This window comes from Neopelma chrysocephalum, unplaced genomic scaffold (assembly GCF_003984885.1).
Source record: "Neopelma chrysocephalum unplaced genomic scaffold, ASM398488v2 Primary Assembly neopelma1_23, whole genome shotgun sequence".
Classification (NCBI taxonomy): Eukaryota; Metazoa; Chordata; class Aves; order Passeriformes; family Pipridae; genus Neopelma; species Neopelma chrysocephalum.
Window position 1 is genome coordinate 23199576 of NW_020897691.1, and position 14877 is coordinate 23214452.

The 14877-nt window shown below is 41.2% G+C and overlaps 1 protein-coding gene across 2 annotated transcripts in view; it reads right to left on the reverse strand.

Annotated features, from left to right (window-relative positions):
• Positions 1–14877, reverse strand: part of PDE7B (phosphodiesterase 7B) — a 186003-nt gene that overhangs the window by 7807 nt on the left and 163319 nt on the right. For both annotated transcript variants that reach the window (XM_027690444.1, XM_027690435.1), the window contains 6 exons: positions 13335–13430; positions 11542–11642; positions 9921–10052; positions 4455–4546; positions 3244–3388; positions 1197–1293 (listed from right to left, as the gene is read on the reverse strand). In XM_027690444.1, coding sequence (XP_027546245.1) covers positions 1197–1293; positions 3244–3388; positions 4455–4546; positions 9921–10052; positions 11542–11642; positions 13335–13430 — 663 coding nt within the window. The remainder of the gene's footprint in view (positions 1–1196; positions 1294–3243; positions 3389–4454; positions 4547–9920; positions 10053–11541; positions 11643–13334; positions 13431–14877) is intronic.

Sequence of the window (14877 nt, forward strand, 5' to 3'; positions counted from 1 at the left end):
TCCCACATGAAATGTTCTTTTTCTCCCTTTCATGCTTCTAATGGGTCTCATAGACTCGGGTGTCTCCTTTCAGAGGTATATTTTAGCTGTTAGACTAATAAATCTTGAGGGCTGTGGAAAAAGCTTACATTTATAGGAGATGAGAGTGATTTCTCATCATGGTCCCTCAGTACACTAAGGTACCACATCACTGGGGCCCTGTTCTCATGAGCTGGATATTGATTATGCCTTGACTATACATCTGACTAAATAAACCTGCATCTGGCAAGTTGCTTATGTTGCTTCAAAGGCATCAAAGCCAAAGACACTTTACCAGCTGAAACTGACGCTTGCTGAAAATTAACTTGCTGATCTATTTGTCCTTGCTATGGAATAACTGTATCAGGTACCAGTTTGGATGTGGCTTAATTTTGTAGTGCAAAATTTCAAATGAACTGAGAATTTTATTGCGTGCTTTTCTAGCGTTTGTACTGCTTGCCTTCAACTCTCAGGATGGTCTGAACAAAGAATTTAGCAGTGATTAAACTCTGCTGCATCTTGTGTTGTAGCACAGAATGACCTTGCCTATGCAGATAGAGCCAAATGGTGTAATTACTGTGTTTCAAAAAAACCCGCCTGACTATGCTCTCTGCAGGGGTTTGAAAACATTTGCAATAGGTTCTAGCTGAGGTTTGGCTTGCCTGCTTTGGCCCTTTCAACAGCGTGCTGAGAAGAGTGTTTGAACCCTTTCTCTCCATTTGTAGGCAAAAGAATGTGTCATACTTGGGAAACAGTGAGGGTAAGGCTCCCATCAGAGTTGTAGTGGGAGCATGAAAAGCGAGATAAAACATAGTGGACAGCAGTAGGATTTTGGGGCAGTGTGGCCCTGGCACTGCTCCAGCTCAGAAATGCCAATGGTGACCGGAGGGCTCTCAGAGGAAAACCTAGACGTGGGCTCTTAAGCTGAATTCCAGTGCTGAGGCACAGCAGAGCCGTCCCTCTTGCCTGATGCTGGTAGAGGAACAGCGAGGGCAGAGAAACATTTGCTGCTCTTCTGCCCCTTGCCACTTTTCCAGTGAGGCAGCGTATCTCAACATCTCATCCTCGAGGGACATTTCAAGGCAAGGTGGTTATGCTGAATTCTACCTCTGACTCGTCACACAAAACCCACGGAAATCTGAGGTAAAAGGGGACTGCTCTGAGTCAAAGGGGCTGACCTTGCCGGTAAAACTCTTCGCAGACCCGTTCACTCCACTGTTTGCTCAGATCCCAGAGCCGGCAAGGGTTGCAAATGTCAGCACACTTGAGTGCAATCTGAAAGCAAGAAGAAAAGTAGGAGTGAGAAAAGAAGTTACTCTATAGCAATGCTTCAGTAGTAAATCTGCAGTCATGAAACTCCCAGGCCTCACCAGCAATGCTGGGAAGGGTTAAGATTACCTTTTAGAGACTCAACCTCACCCAAACGTGCCCTTTGAGAAAAGAGCATTTATTTAAGCTGCAAACAAAACTTTCATTCAGCACTCTGCTTTACCGTAGTGAGAACAAGAGGAGGGCCAAATTCCAAGGCTGCAAAGTGTTTTGGATATTCCTTGGAAGGAATACGCCAGCAAAAGCCTCAGGCTGGCTCCTGCTGACTGCTTGGCTCAGCATCCATGGCTGATGACAAGGAAGGGAAGAGCCAAGCTGGTATATTTAGGCATCATTTCTCTGCAGTCTCAAAGAGTGACCTTGCATCTCATTTCAATTACGCTTCATCTTAATGTCTGCACATTTTTGTTTACAAAGCCGAGCATAGGGCTCTCAGCACTGCCCCGGCTTGGTTTCACTTAGTTAACTAGTACTTTTAAGTGCTTTGCAGGGGAATGTGTACAGTAGGGCAAGAGGTTTTTAAAATCAAGTGACTATTTCACAAAAGTAAACCATGTATTAGTCTGCCTGTCTTACTGCCTTTGAACAAGATGTTCATGTCATGAACACAGTCAGTTAGCCTGACAGAAGTCAGAAGTCATTCTGGCACCCACGAAGAAAACATAAGAAACATTTCCTGTATAAATTCAGACCTGTGAACCAGAAGAGGGAAGTCTCCAAGTTATTCTTCTCTCTGGATTAAGCTTATTAGCCCTAATATTACTATCTATTACAAGGACCTTTCAGACATTCTTTAGCTTATTCCGATCAATCAAGATTCCTTGATTTTTTCTTTTCTTCTTCCACAACTAATCCACTAGATAAGTAAATCTCATCATGTCTGTTCCCTAGTTCCTATTTTCAAGAAAGCACATAAGAAACCTTTTTGCCACAGTTGAGAACTGTAATTCCTCTGCTTTTGGCATTTGCACAACTTTCTTGCCTAATCTGTCCAGAAATATAATAAGCCTGTCATCCTGCCCTGCATGATCTATGCAGGAATCTGACAGATGACTGTTTGATGCAGGACAGGTGAGCAGGAGGGGTAAGAATTACCAGATCAGCATTTCTTTCCTTGCAACAGTAAGGAACTGTAACTTTGACAAAAGGAAAACATGTAGGTATTTGTTTTATAAATGATAATGATTACTTCAACTTCTTTATGGACTTAAGAATGAAATTAATGTAATTTCTCCAAAGAAGCAAGTATATGCAGCTACTTTAATCACAATAATGCTTTAATAGGTCGAGGTTTATTCTGAAGAGTCTGCTAATGACTGCAGCTTAACTGGAAGAAACAGTGTGAATCTATTTCATTTTTTAATAAAGCATGGTTTTTTCATTAGCTGGGGAGATGCTCTAGAGAAGCATCTGCTGCCATGGCAACAGCTGTCTCTGCAGAGGCAGTTCCTGAGTGTCCATCACAGGACCAGGACTTGGACACGTGATGTCACGCTGTGCTGGTAAACACACCAATAAGGGGGCTCTCCTGCATGGTGCTAGAAAATAACACCAGTGGAGAGAGAGACACTACAATCGAAGCATTACCTGGCAAGAGAAGCAGTGTTCTGGAAATAAAATAATTACTAGCTTATCTCTAGTTTATTTCCTAGCATTTGACACACTCCTCTATCTGTTGTATTCACAACTTTTTAACTCAAGGAAATTACAAAAGGAAATATTGGAGGCACCTTATGCTTGCCTTACATGCCAGGTGGCAGAAAGAAAGTGTTTATGGTAATAGAGAGAGGCTGATGTCCAGACATGCCATCATATGCTACTCCAACATATAATAGGAAATACTGTGACTTTAAAAATGAGTAAAAATAATAGTGAAAAAATATCTTTTGAAGTTACCTGAAGCATAAAATGTCTGTCTTGTGCATCCTCCAGCCTCAAATCCTGATTGTCAAGGTGAGATTTCAGACGGATCAAAAACTCATTCTGCCTGTTGATGTCTGTTGCCAAGATCAGGGATCCCAACTGCTGCTCGATGTCCTGTCTGCAATGGAGGAAAATAAGCCCCTTTAATCATGGAACCATTGAACATTAATAGCTCAAAACAACCTGCTATGGATCACAGCTAGCATAAAGCTTCCTCTTTCTTTATGGATCCAGTCTGATCTGTTTGGTCAGTCTCTGCTGGGGTTTGCCAAGTACAACCATTCTACCTGCCTAAATGGGTTCAAGAGGAATAGATAATGTAGACGAAAAATGCTTGTTGGCACAGGCTGTTCTGAAAGCTTCTGAAAAGTGCTAGGAAAGTACAAAAAAACACCTCAAAACAACAGCATGATGCATGCATCAAGAAAAATGCTCATGTCTTACTTCAGCTGCTCAGAGCTGAGTAGTTAATACTGCAACTTTGAAGTTGCAGTCAAAGTTGTGAAGGTCTGGACTGAAGTCCAACTGAAGGTGGATGCAACTGTCTGATGCAAAGAATTTCTGGAGAGATACAAAGCTTATTGCTTCTAGGTAACTTGTTTATATTCTTGGTAAGGTGACCTGTGATTTAAAATTTAGTATCGCAGTCTGTTCATTGGTTCAACCTCCATTCCTCAGTGGGACTAGTACTACACAAAACCAGCAGATACAAAGCTAGCAGCAACTTGGCCAAGGTGCTCATGTTGTTGCTTTTTTTTGCTTCACCCATGAAGGCTGGACCATGCTTTCGCAGGCAGGCATGGAAGTCCTGAGCAGTCTTGATGCTATTTGACCAACTCCTTCAATTTCCTATTTCATGCTTTTTAATCACTAAATCTTTCCATACTCAGTTAGTGCTATGTAAAATGAAAAATGCCAACAATTGATCTGAAAAGCTCCACTTCTGCTGGGCCTCCCTATGCTCCTGGTGCTGAGAATAGCCATTCCTGTGCTGCAGAAGCGGCTAGGTCTTAGAAAACACTTCTGCTGTATAACTTTGTCTCATGATTTCACACTGGCACCAAGTGAGGGCAGGAAGTTCAGCCTATTCTGAAGCCTGTGCCTCTTTGCTAGTATCCTTTTAAGAAGAGTGAAGGAAGCTATGGACTAGTTTCAGTGATGCATTTCTTCCCATGGACACTTACGTCACCTCCTTGGGCAGATGGGCGAGGAGCCGTGACTCTCGCAGCATGCCTATCGTAGATCGCCAGTGATGGTTTTCCAGCACTGAAATGTTCTATGGAGGAATAACAGGAATAAATTCAAGGGTTAGGCAGGTATCCATGGTACAGATATGGATTTGCCATATCACATGATACCCAGACCTGGCTGGACATGCTGTAACATCAGTCTAAAATGTGTGCTTTTTAGCCACATTTGGACTAGAGTAATTGGTCTAGATTTCTATAGTTAAGGACCTTGTACTTCTGGATTTCTTAGCTAAGGTCAGCCCTAGAGCCCTGTTGTTCTACAGTTCTTGAGTCCTGCTGTGGACAGAGGAGCTAATCTCACCTGAGTGGGAGGTAGCTTACATTCTAACAGATTTATTAACAAAAGAATTAAAGCAGAAGTGCAAAACCGTACTTTTGCCTCCTATTAATCCTGGCTTGACTTCTCAACCTCTACGGTTTGAATGCAGAGTGGACAAGAAAAAGAAAACTAAACTGCCAAATTTCCCTTGAAGTCAGGGAACTGGAAGCTACCTGCAGCTGTTCAGTGAAAGGAGGAGGAGTGGCAGTACTGCTGAGCATTTACAGGCTTCAGCAACTTAGTCTGCAACAAATTTTGAGTCCTTTTTGTTTGCTTCCTTCCAACAAAGTGGAACCTAAGTTAGGTTGGAAAAAATTGCTAGAGAACAGAAACTCAGCTTTCTAGATTGTCGGTAAATTACAACAAATTGGATATCTTATGTCTGATGACTTGAAATTATTATCCTAACACACAATGCATTTGCCAATCACCACTTCTGTACTTCACAGAGTACCTTCTTATCACCAAATGCCTCAGAAACGTCACTTGTTCATAAACATCTAGCATCTGTTCCCTGGCTTTTGCAGTAGATAAGCACTGGATTAAAAAAAAATCAACACACAATCAAACCTTTTGAGCAGGTAACAGAGCAAGGACCCCACTCTGTCACTGCCAACAGGGAAATTAGAGTCAGAATCCCTCTTTCCAGCCACTGTTAATCTCCAGCTCCCTTATGCACAGTCTGAGTTGTTGCTGCCGTAGTGCTGCCTTTCCTGTGGAACATGATGCACAGCTTCCACTTTTCCAAGAGGGACTGAACAGTATTTTCTCCTTAAGGCTTCCCCATCCTCCTTTGTAATCCTGTCATATCTAATGACTGTTGAAACATTAAACATTGCCAGTAACCAAGATCCAATTTGCATTTTTATTTTTCTTGAAGCTTCATGCTCAAAATTAGTGCAAAGGTGAGAGTGCAATTTGGATTGACTTTCTATTATAGTACTTTCTGTTGCTTTTGAATTCACATAAACAATGTTGCTTTGGTATTTCTCTGGGTTTGTTTGTTTGCTTGTTTGTTCCCTTACAGGTATGAGGGATACTGGGGAAGGGGAGGGGAGGAAACAAAGTAAAACTACCTCCAAAACTTTCAAACCATGCAAAAAAATTAAGTCCTTTTCTTAGGAAGAGCTGACAGACTCAGATCTCAACATTAGTTAGGCAGTACTGAAATTATTTTTGACAGCAATTCTGTTCATTTGCCAACCTAAATATCCCTTTTCTCCTTTTGCCTAAATACATCAGGATGGACTTCTGCGACCCTACACTCTGACCAAGAAAAATAAGGAAATGTAATAGGGTATAACAACAAACTTTTTTTTTCTTTTTTTTCACCTACCCAGTCACAGAGCTGAATCCTGGTCCCAAGAGTCACCCCAAGACCACAGGCTTCCATCTTCCTACCTGAAGGTAAATTTGACAGACTCCACTTGACTGACACCTTTGCTTTTTGGGAAGGCTTACACTTGTTTAAGGCAGTGCCTGTGTGCACAGGTTCCTAGGACCCTGGTCTGACTGCACCCTTGAAACATCCCGACAGGGGAGATCCCCCTTGGAGCACCCTGTGACCCCACATGCCTTCCAGCATGGCAGCCTTACTTGCTGTGAGGAGCTGCTTCACCAGCACCTACCTCAACCAGGCAATTACGCTCCATGGATGCAGTTGCTCTTTGGCCATACTGAAGGCCAGCCAGAACAGGGCTGAACATGTAGGCATCTGAGAACTTTTCTGCATCCAATTAATAGTTACTCAAAGGCAAAAGCAAACTCAGGTAATCATCCCAGAGTATTTCCACTTCTGTAAGTTGCCTGCTGCTACAGGGGGAACCTTAAACTGACACTGCTGCACTGTCTAGTTTCCCACGCTGAAAGTACACAGAGGAGGGAAAAGGAAAGGTCAAGTTAACAAGCAGTAACTGAGCATGAAGTCATATGACTCTCCTCTTAAATGTAAGGAGCCAGAATCCCTGAAGCAGCTGCCAACAATCAGTAGAGTCAGCTATTCCACCTAGGAACACACTACTGCCTTATTAAAACTAATTGCCATGAGCTATCTGATCGCCTAGGCTGGTGGGGAGATGTCCCATGCACAGAAAAGTCTGCGTGCTGGTTTGCAGACTGGAGTTCTCAGCTCTGCTTCACCTGGTGTTTTATTTTTTTTAAAAACTTAGTTGCTCAGGTTTGTTTTAGAGGCTGCACTATGGAAAGCTTGTCATATTTACAGTGAATTGCTAAAACACAGACTTCAGGACTGTGAGGAAATAAAACCCGTTTATTTTACTTAAACTATCACAATATCTCCAAGCTGTTGGTTTACCTGAGCTGTTTGAACCACTGCACTCAACATATGCATTTGGAAAAGAATAGTAACTTGAAGAGAGGAAGACTTGCTATTAACCAGGTGTAGAGTAAACTGCAATTTTAATTCAAAGTCGAAGTGGATCAGAATTTCTCTCAATCTGGTTATCTATTCTTAGTCATTGAGCAGTTGGTTTAACTACACAATGTTAAATATCCAAAATGGACACTTCAAGTAGAAATGGTGCTTTTAAGTAGAACTGTTATAACTGATGCCCAAAACATACCTTCCTATTTCCAGCTTATATACATCTATATTAAAGTTCTTTCATAGTTTTCTGAAACCTGTTTTGTTCTACAGAGGTTGTATGTGATCTTTCCATATTTCTAAACTCTTATCCTTCATTTAAAAGCCAGACAATGAAAGTTAGAAGCAAAGTCTGCATCACATAACAAGGAATGCTGGTGTGCTCCTCACAGGAGAACTACGTGACCTCCTGACCCCTTACAGTCACATTCTACACTCTCAACTGTCTTTGTAATACTGGAGACTTGAATGAGGCACTTTTATTTTTGTGGAAAACTATGGTGCATGCAACCACATGCAACAGACTCTTGTGGAAATTACCCTATAGATTACAAAAAAAAAAAAATTCTTGTATCATAAAATATGGATTTAGTTTGAAAATAAATATTGAAAGCTCTGAAGTCCTAGGTGATGTCACCTATCCTCCTGAAACATGATTCTTCTCATATATGCACTTCAGAAGGTGGCAAACACTGCATCTTTACCAAATACTGACCCACCTCGTTTTGCAAAACCTTTTCTTCCAAATGTAAAGTTCTAATTTAAATGTCGAACCATCAAAAGCAAAGAGATGCCATACATGGATAAGTCCACTCTCCCAGTGACAGACGACTGCCAGCTATGTTAAAATTTACTTTTGTTTGATCCTTTTTCTGATTAATCCCAGCAGTTCTGCTACTTAAAAACCAAAAACCCATGACCTTTTTTGTTTCAGTTTCAAGCACATGTAAAGTACGTTTTACAGACTATTTGCTGAATCTAAATATTTTACTAAAAATGTTCTCAGCAAAACTTTTTTCCAGCAGTTATTTTTACTGGCATCCATATACTGTATACTACTAATATTTTTTGGAAACAATCTGGGATCAATTTCAGATAAAATAAGTAAAACTTGTCAGTGAATGTCTCTAAGTAGAGTACTTAAAATCTCATTTGCTGTTGAAAGATTGCATTTTGTGCATTGTCACTGCCTTTTCTAACCAACATTTTTAAGTCTATTCAAGCCCAGTCAACTGAGCAGAAACCACCTCTCCAAGATACTAATATTTTAGCTCTATTTCTTTCAGATTAGCCTGATTTTTCAACCTAATTATATACTACTCTTTCTTACTATTAATTTGAGAAGGAATTGTTTGTACCTTTAGTAGGACAAGGGTTTTTTGTGGAATGGCTCTCCTCACTCCTCTTCAAAGGATTCTTAACATAACATTCCCAAAGTCCCCCAGCTTAGGCCCCTGACTTTTCTCTCTCCTCACTGAGCTGGCCCGACATTTAGAAAAGACTGGAATAAAATGGACCAGACACAGATGGGTGTGACATAACATGCTGCATCAGTTTATGATGAGGCCAGTCACAAAGTTTTCAGTGTTTGAGCATTACTATGCCCTGGCTGGAGCTGTCACAATCCAGTCCACTCCCATATCTGAGGGCAGGACAGTTGCACCATTGCACAATGAAACATGTACTGTGTAATGGGAAAACTCAAACATTGCTTGAGTAGAGGAGAACAAAAGAGACTCTCTTATTGAGTAATGAGGACATCACAGCAATCTCTCAATTTGCCAAGTATGTTTAGAAAGGTACATAGCTATTAGTGAGTCTTCTTCAAGGCAGATTAATTTTTAACTCAGGATATTCTATTTCTGACACCTCATTATGAAGTTGAAGGCTGAAGCTGACTCTTCCAAAGTGGGTCAAAACCTCAAATATATTCAAAAGGGACCACAAAAATCAGGCAGCATGGGTTCACAGGTATTTATTGAATAAGAGGGTCTGTATTTTTGTTTCAGAAGTTTCCTACTACTGCTTGCCAAAGCTGGAAGTAAGTATACCAGGTGAAGGACAGCTCTGTACTTATCCCAGATTTACTTTTCTCTCTGAGATCTTTTACTCGCTGCTCTTAGAAACAGGATACTGGTCTAGACAGCCTGTGGTGTGACCTAGTGGCTGTTTTTAAGTTCTTTCTTTATATCTCGAGGAACATTACTGTAAATGTCTACAACTTTCCTTTGGTTTCCTCTATCTTCTATTTTTTTTAATGCAGTGTTCACTAAGTATTTAATTTTACTACAGCCATATGAAGCAAAAGTTTTTTTTAATGCAGCATCAATTTAGAGCATGCCTGCTGCTTCCTTGGTCACTGAAGGAAGATGAAGTACAAATTATCTTCTTGTGATTTTAAATCTCCTACCCACAGTTCCTCACAGTTCATCCCAGATGATCTACAGAAGAAATAACCCAGGCAACTGATAAATGTCCTCAAAAAATCCGACATTTCCACTTTCTTTCTCATGTGTATCAGCTCTGCTGTAAGAAGTGACACCTGGTGAAGAGCTTAACTGAAATTGTCCAGACTCTGAAGTGCAGGATGACTTGACCAGCATCCTCCCACTGCCAGATTTTGGCATTAGAGTTCACTGCAAATTGCTTAAACTCTCCTTGACACCATTTCACATGCTAGCAACTTGAGCAGTTTTACCTGGTACAGGCTGGCAAGGTGGTGTTTCGTTTTAATCAAAAAGGGTTGGTTGACCCCTGGGTGATCCACGTCATGGGCCGCAGCAGCTAGCAGTCCCAGCATGATGTCCGACGGGGTGAGGAAGTTGGCAAGCTGAATCATCACACACGTTAATCACAGCATGAACAGTAAACACTTTTTCTTTTTTGGGCAAATAAACAAACCAGCTAGCATTGCTTGGTTTTGTAGGCATTTGTATACAAATGTCAAATACAAAATAAATTTTGTGAACGTTTTTAAGGTGACGGTTAAACAAACGTCTTTAAAGATATTAGACTATATAATCATGTTTTATTACAGTTTGTATTTCTTATCTCTTTTATCATTCATGGCAATATATGGAGTGTTGTAATAGAAGTGCTTAAGCATAGTCTAAAACATTCAGTTTAAAAAATTAAACAAGTATACTGGCAGGTTGGCTACGCTAGCGTACATGGTGAGAGCTCTGCCTCACACAGTATTTAGTAATGCCAACAATAGATTAGGCTTCATTTTTCTAGCATGGCACTGTAATAAAATGCAGAGTTTATCAGCTTTTGAAATTTCAAACTTGGCTGTTAGCTATCTCAGTTCAACTATATGTATTTTGTTAGAGAATATAATTTACCTTTCTAATTTCAAACATCCAAGTTTGAAAACCTGTCCAGATTTTTTTCTGCTATAGACCTCATTTAAAAGCAAATTTTCTTATAATTGAAAGGAAATGAAAGGAAGTCTTAGCATTTTCTGTTTCTGACAGTGAAGCAGCTATTACCAGCCTGATGAGTCTGTACAGAGTACAGGTCTGTGAGATGAAAGAAGCATCCCAAGATGAGAACTGAAGAGCAGTAATGGTACAGGTTCTGGATATTGGCTGTCCTCTGCAAGTCTTGACAGAAGGGACTTGCAGATCTTGCAGGAGATGAAAATACAGGAAAGCTGGGGCCTGCTTCTGCCCTCACTTAACATTACTATATTCTCGTGTAACAAACTGCTAGTCCTAGCAGAACATCCTTTCATTTAAGTTAAGCCAGGAAAGACTAGTCATGTTCTTGTACTGTGGCTCAGCACTCCACTATCACAGTGCCTTCCAATAACATAAGGTAATGTCACATCCTGACACTGTGAGGACTTGCTACAGCAGCCAAATGCTCCTGTTTACTTTTGCAGAGGACACCCTTGCAACAGACCCATCTGAAGGGATTGTTTTGCCCTTTCCTGGTGTGGCACTGCCCAATCTGGTATTTTAAAATACTGATGAGAGGACCTTATGCCCTGAGGTGACTGAGGCACAGGTATGCATTGCCTTCTGCTGAGTTTCATGGGAGAAGAACTGCAGCCACTGCTGGGTGGCTGGTACACACCATCGTGGTGGATGGAGCTCATATTGACAGCATTTAGACACGTTGCCTGCATGATGAGAAGTGACTCTAGTAGCTTGATTAAAATGTCTGTAATCTGTAGCTGACACTGCTCCTGACTTGTTGGTGACTTCCAGCACGCAATCACTTCTCGCTATCTAAAAACATCTTTTTATTTCAATCCTGGGAAAAAAATCCGAGAATCATCTGAAAGCAACATAAGTGTGAAAGGTTGTCATTACCTTGGGCTCTCTCAGATAGCAGTGCATAGCTTGTGTGACATCAGCAGCATGGACAGCATTGTGGTATGGGTTTTGGCTATGGTAATCTTCTTGAACCATAACTGGGAATCAAAACAGAAAACAAAGATCCTTTTGTCTCTGAATGCCATGGCCACAAGTGGGAACTGGACTTAAAATACAATCTGAGGTTTTGCAGTCAGCTGTCTAAGGACTTTCTTCAAATTGCTGTAGTTTATTTAGATTGCTGCTCTTATTGGGACACCTTTAGAGAAAAAAATGCATGAAAGGATTTGTGAGGCCTGAGGGGATAGAGTGGGTATAGTGCATAAATCAACTCTTTCTTGCCTTAGTGAAGGCTCTCATTCAGGAGTAAAATAAACAAGGAAGAGAGGCAAATTTATCCACAACGGTGTGTAATTATTTAGGCTGCTGCCATAGGGTAGCAGTGTGCCATTAAGACAATACCACCTATTTTATAACAGCAGTTAGTAAGGCCCTGATATCCTGGCATCATTTGTTATTTGAGTGATGAACTACAGCCAAAGGCATTTCTACATCCCCCAGGCATAGAATCAAAAGATAAAGCATTGGGGTATCCACAGCAAAATCTCCTGTGATAATTTTAGTCACATCTATGTGTTCATTTTTAAATACCAGTCCTTCTTGCTTTAGTTTACAGTGCTGGAACTGGTCCAGCTGGATCAGGAGCACCAACCTATTAACTCTCAGCTTTCACTTGCACAGAAAAATCATTGAGGTCTGTGCTTCACACCCATTTGTTCCTTGCAGCAGTGCCTGCACCATTAGGTGGTCTTGGGACAACACCACGTGAACAGTGGAAGCTGCATGTGATCTTGCCCAAAGCACTCTCCTAGACAGTATCTAATCAATCAAACAGAAAGGTAACAGGCAAATTTCCTGTGGCATTCGTTGCCAGCAGAGGGAACACCAAAGAAAGTCCTAGCCTTCTGTTTGTTTCCAACTTCACAAGCTCTGGAGGTAGAGTGGGTAATCCTTTGAACTCTGAGTACCACTGGTTCTAATGACCTGAGTGTCCACTTCATGGCTGCCCACAGGAATTAGAAACAGCAGGGAGATTTTGTCTCTCCATACCAGAGGAATGCTTTCCAGAAGCAACAATTAGGCACTCTTAAAGAAGAGACCCTGACTTGGAAACTCCTCCTGACAGCCTAACAAACTGGCATTCAGCTGCATTCAAAACATGATGCAAAAAGTAATTGATTTTGGCCAATTTCTTCTTTTGGTTCACTGACAGCATGGGGCTAATATCTGTGTTGGCAGTAACAGCAGCAGGGGCTTTCATCAACACCATTCAGTGCAGACAGCTTGATATAATTTGTTAAATTTTGCACATAAGCTTTTAACTGCTCTGGGTCTCAGTGGTCTGTTAGTCACTAAAATAATTATACTACACCACAATCGTACTGAGCACGTTTCAGTTCTGCAGTGTCTGTCTGTTTGTCTGTCTGTGTGGGCCTACAGCTTGGCCATATGTCTGCACGGAATAGTTTATGTGAAATCACCAGAACGATTGTGGTACTGGGATGCTTCAGCCCAATGCAGAGCCTTTTGAAGCCCCTCCATTGACTAGGTACTGAACCAAGTACCTGAGTGCCTGTAAACTGTATGCCAACATATATCATAGAAATGCTTTACTGAAATATTTGCAACGACAGCATGATTTTTATGTAGATACACAGACCAGTGCCCTCTCTGAAGCTCTACTTAAGCTGCAAACTTAATTCAAAGATGGCTTTGAGGTGAGCACTTACCTAAAAACCTGTGTAATGTAACCATGTCTAACTGGAAATGGTGAATAAGTCCATGCACATTGAAGAGGTGACAAAGCAGTGTTACGAGACTGTTTCCTAAAAGCAGAAAGGAACAATTCTTAGATTCCCTTAACAGCAGTAGCAAAACAAGCAAGACTAAAAATCTTGGTAATTTCCTATTAATCAGCTCCTATTACCTTAGGTCGTATCATATGAGCTTAGATGACACTCATATACTCACAAGTCACTTATATAAGGTACTCCTATATATAATCAAGAGTTGATGGCACAGTTGTACCAATGGAGTACCATTATTGTGTCTAGCTGCCATGAAGTCACTTTTGTGTTTTCAACATGACACAGGCAAACTATGGTTTTAACCGGAAGAAGGTAAACTGACATGGTTTAACTGGAAGTCTTATGACAGGCTTGTTTGCGAATGACATCATCTTCATAATTCAGGTCTACCTCTAGAAACAGCAGAAAGGAGAATGGCTTTTCTGCCACTTTGGTTTGCCATACTGTACTAATTAATTAATTACTAAAAAGCAGCAGTTTGTAATTAAATTTTTTATTTTATGCATGGCTGTACAAACGTAATTAGCCCATGTACTTAGCTCAGCTACAGTTGCATCTCATAATGATGACACAGACAAGAAAAATGAGTTGCAGCACTTACAGTCTCAAGTCCCACTGTAATGTTACACTGGCCTTACTGTAAATCCATGTATTGGGTCTGGCTGAGCTGGAGTTCATTTCCCCACAGTAGCCCTCACAGTGCTGTGCTTTGCATTGGCAGCTAGAAGGGTGTTGATAACACATTGGTGTTTTGGCTGCTGCTGAGCACAGCATCAGCACTGTGACATTCCTTCCTCAAATGAGGGCAAGATCCTGGGAGGAGACCCAAGTAGGCCAGCTGACCCAAACTGACCAAAGGGATATTCCAGACCATGTGACATCAGCTCAGATATAAGAGCTAAGGCACAGAGCAGGAGGGTGGGCATTCATTGTCTCCAATGGCTGCCTGCTGAGAAACCGTCACGTGTACCGAAGGCCTGCTTCTCGGGAGTGGCCGACCATCACTGCTGATGGGAAGTAGAGAATGAACCCCGCTATCTTTTGCTTCACTGTGCTTTTGCACGCGTAAGCTTCTGCTTTACTTTTTGCTTTAAATAAACTGCCTTATCCCAACACATGAGTTTTTTTCCACCTTACTCTCTCCCCTGTCCAGCTGGGGAGTGATAGAGTGACTGGGTGGGCACCTGGCATCCAGCCAAGGTCAACCCACCACAATCCAATACTGGGAACATTGGCAAAATCGAGCCTAACTAGTATTACATGATCAACTATACATATACACAATATTTTAAAAAGTTTGCACTGGTTAATTCAGCAGCAATGTTTCCAGAAAAGTTAGGAAAAACACCCCAGACAAACCAAGCCCATACAACATACAAACTATGTTTGAAGGGAGTCTTTCCTTATTTCAAATAACTCCAGAAAGAAAATAAATATATGAACAAAAAGGACATGAAAACTTATT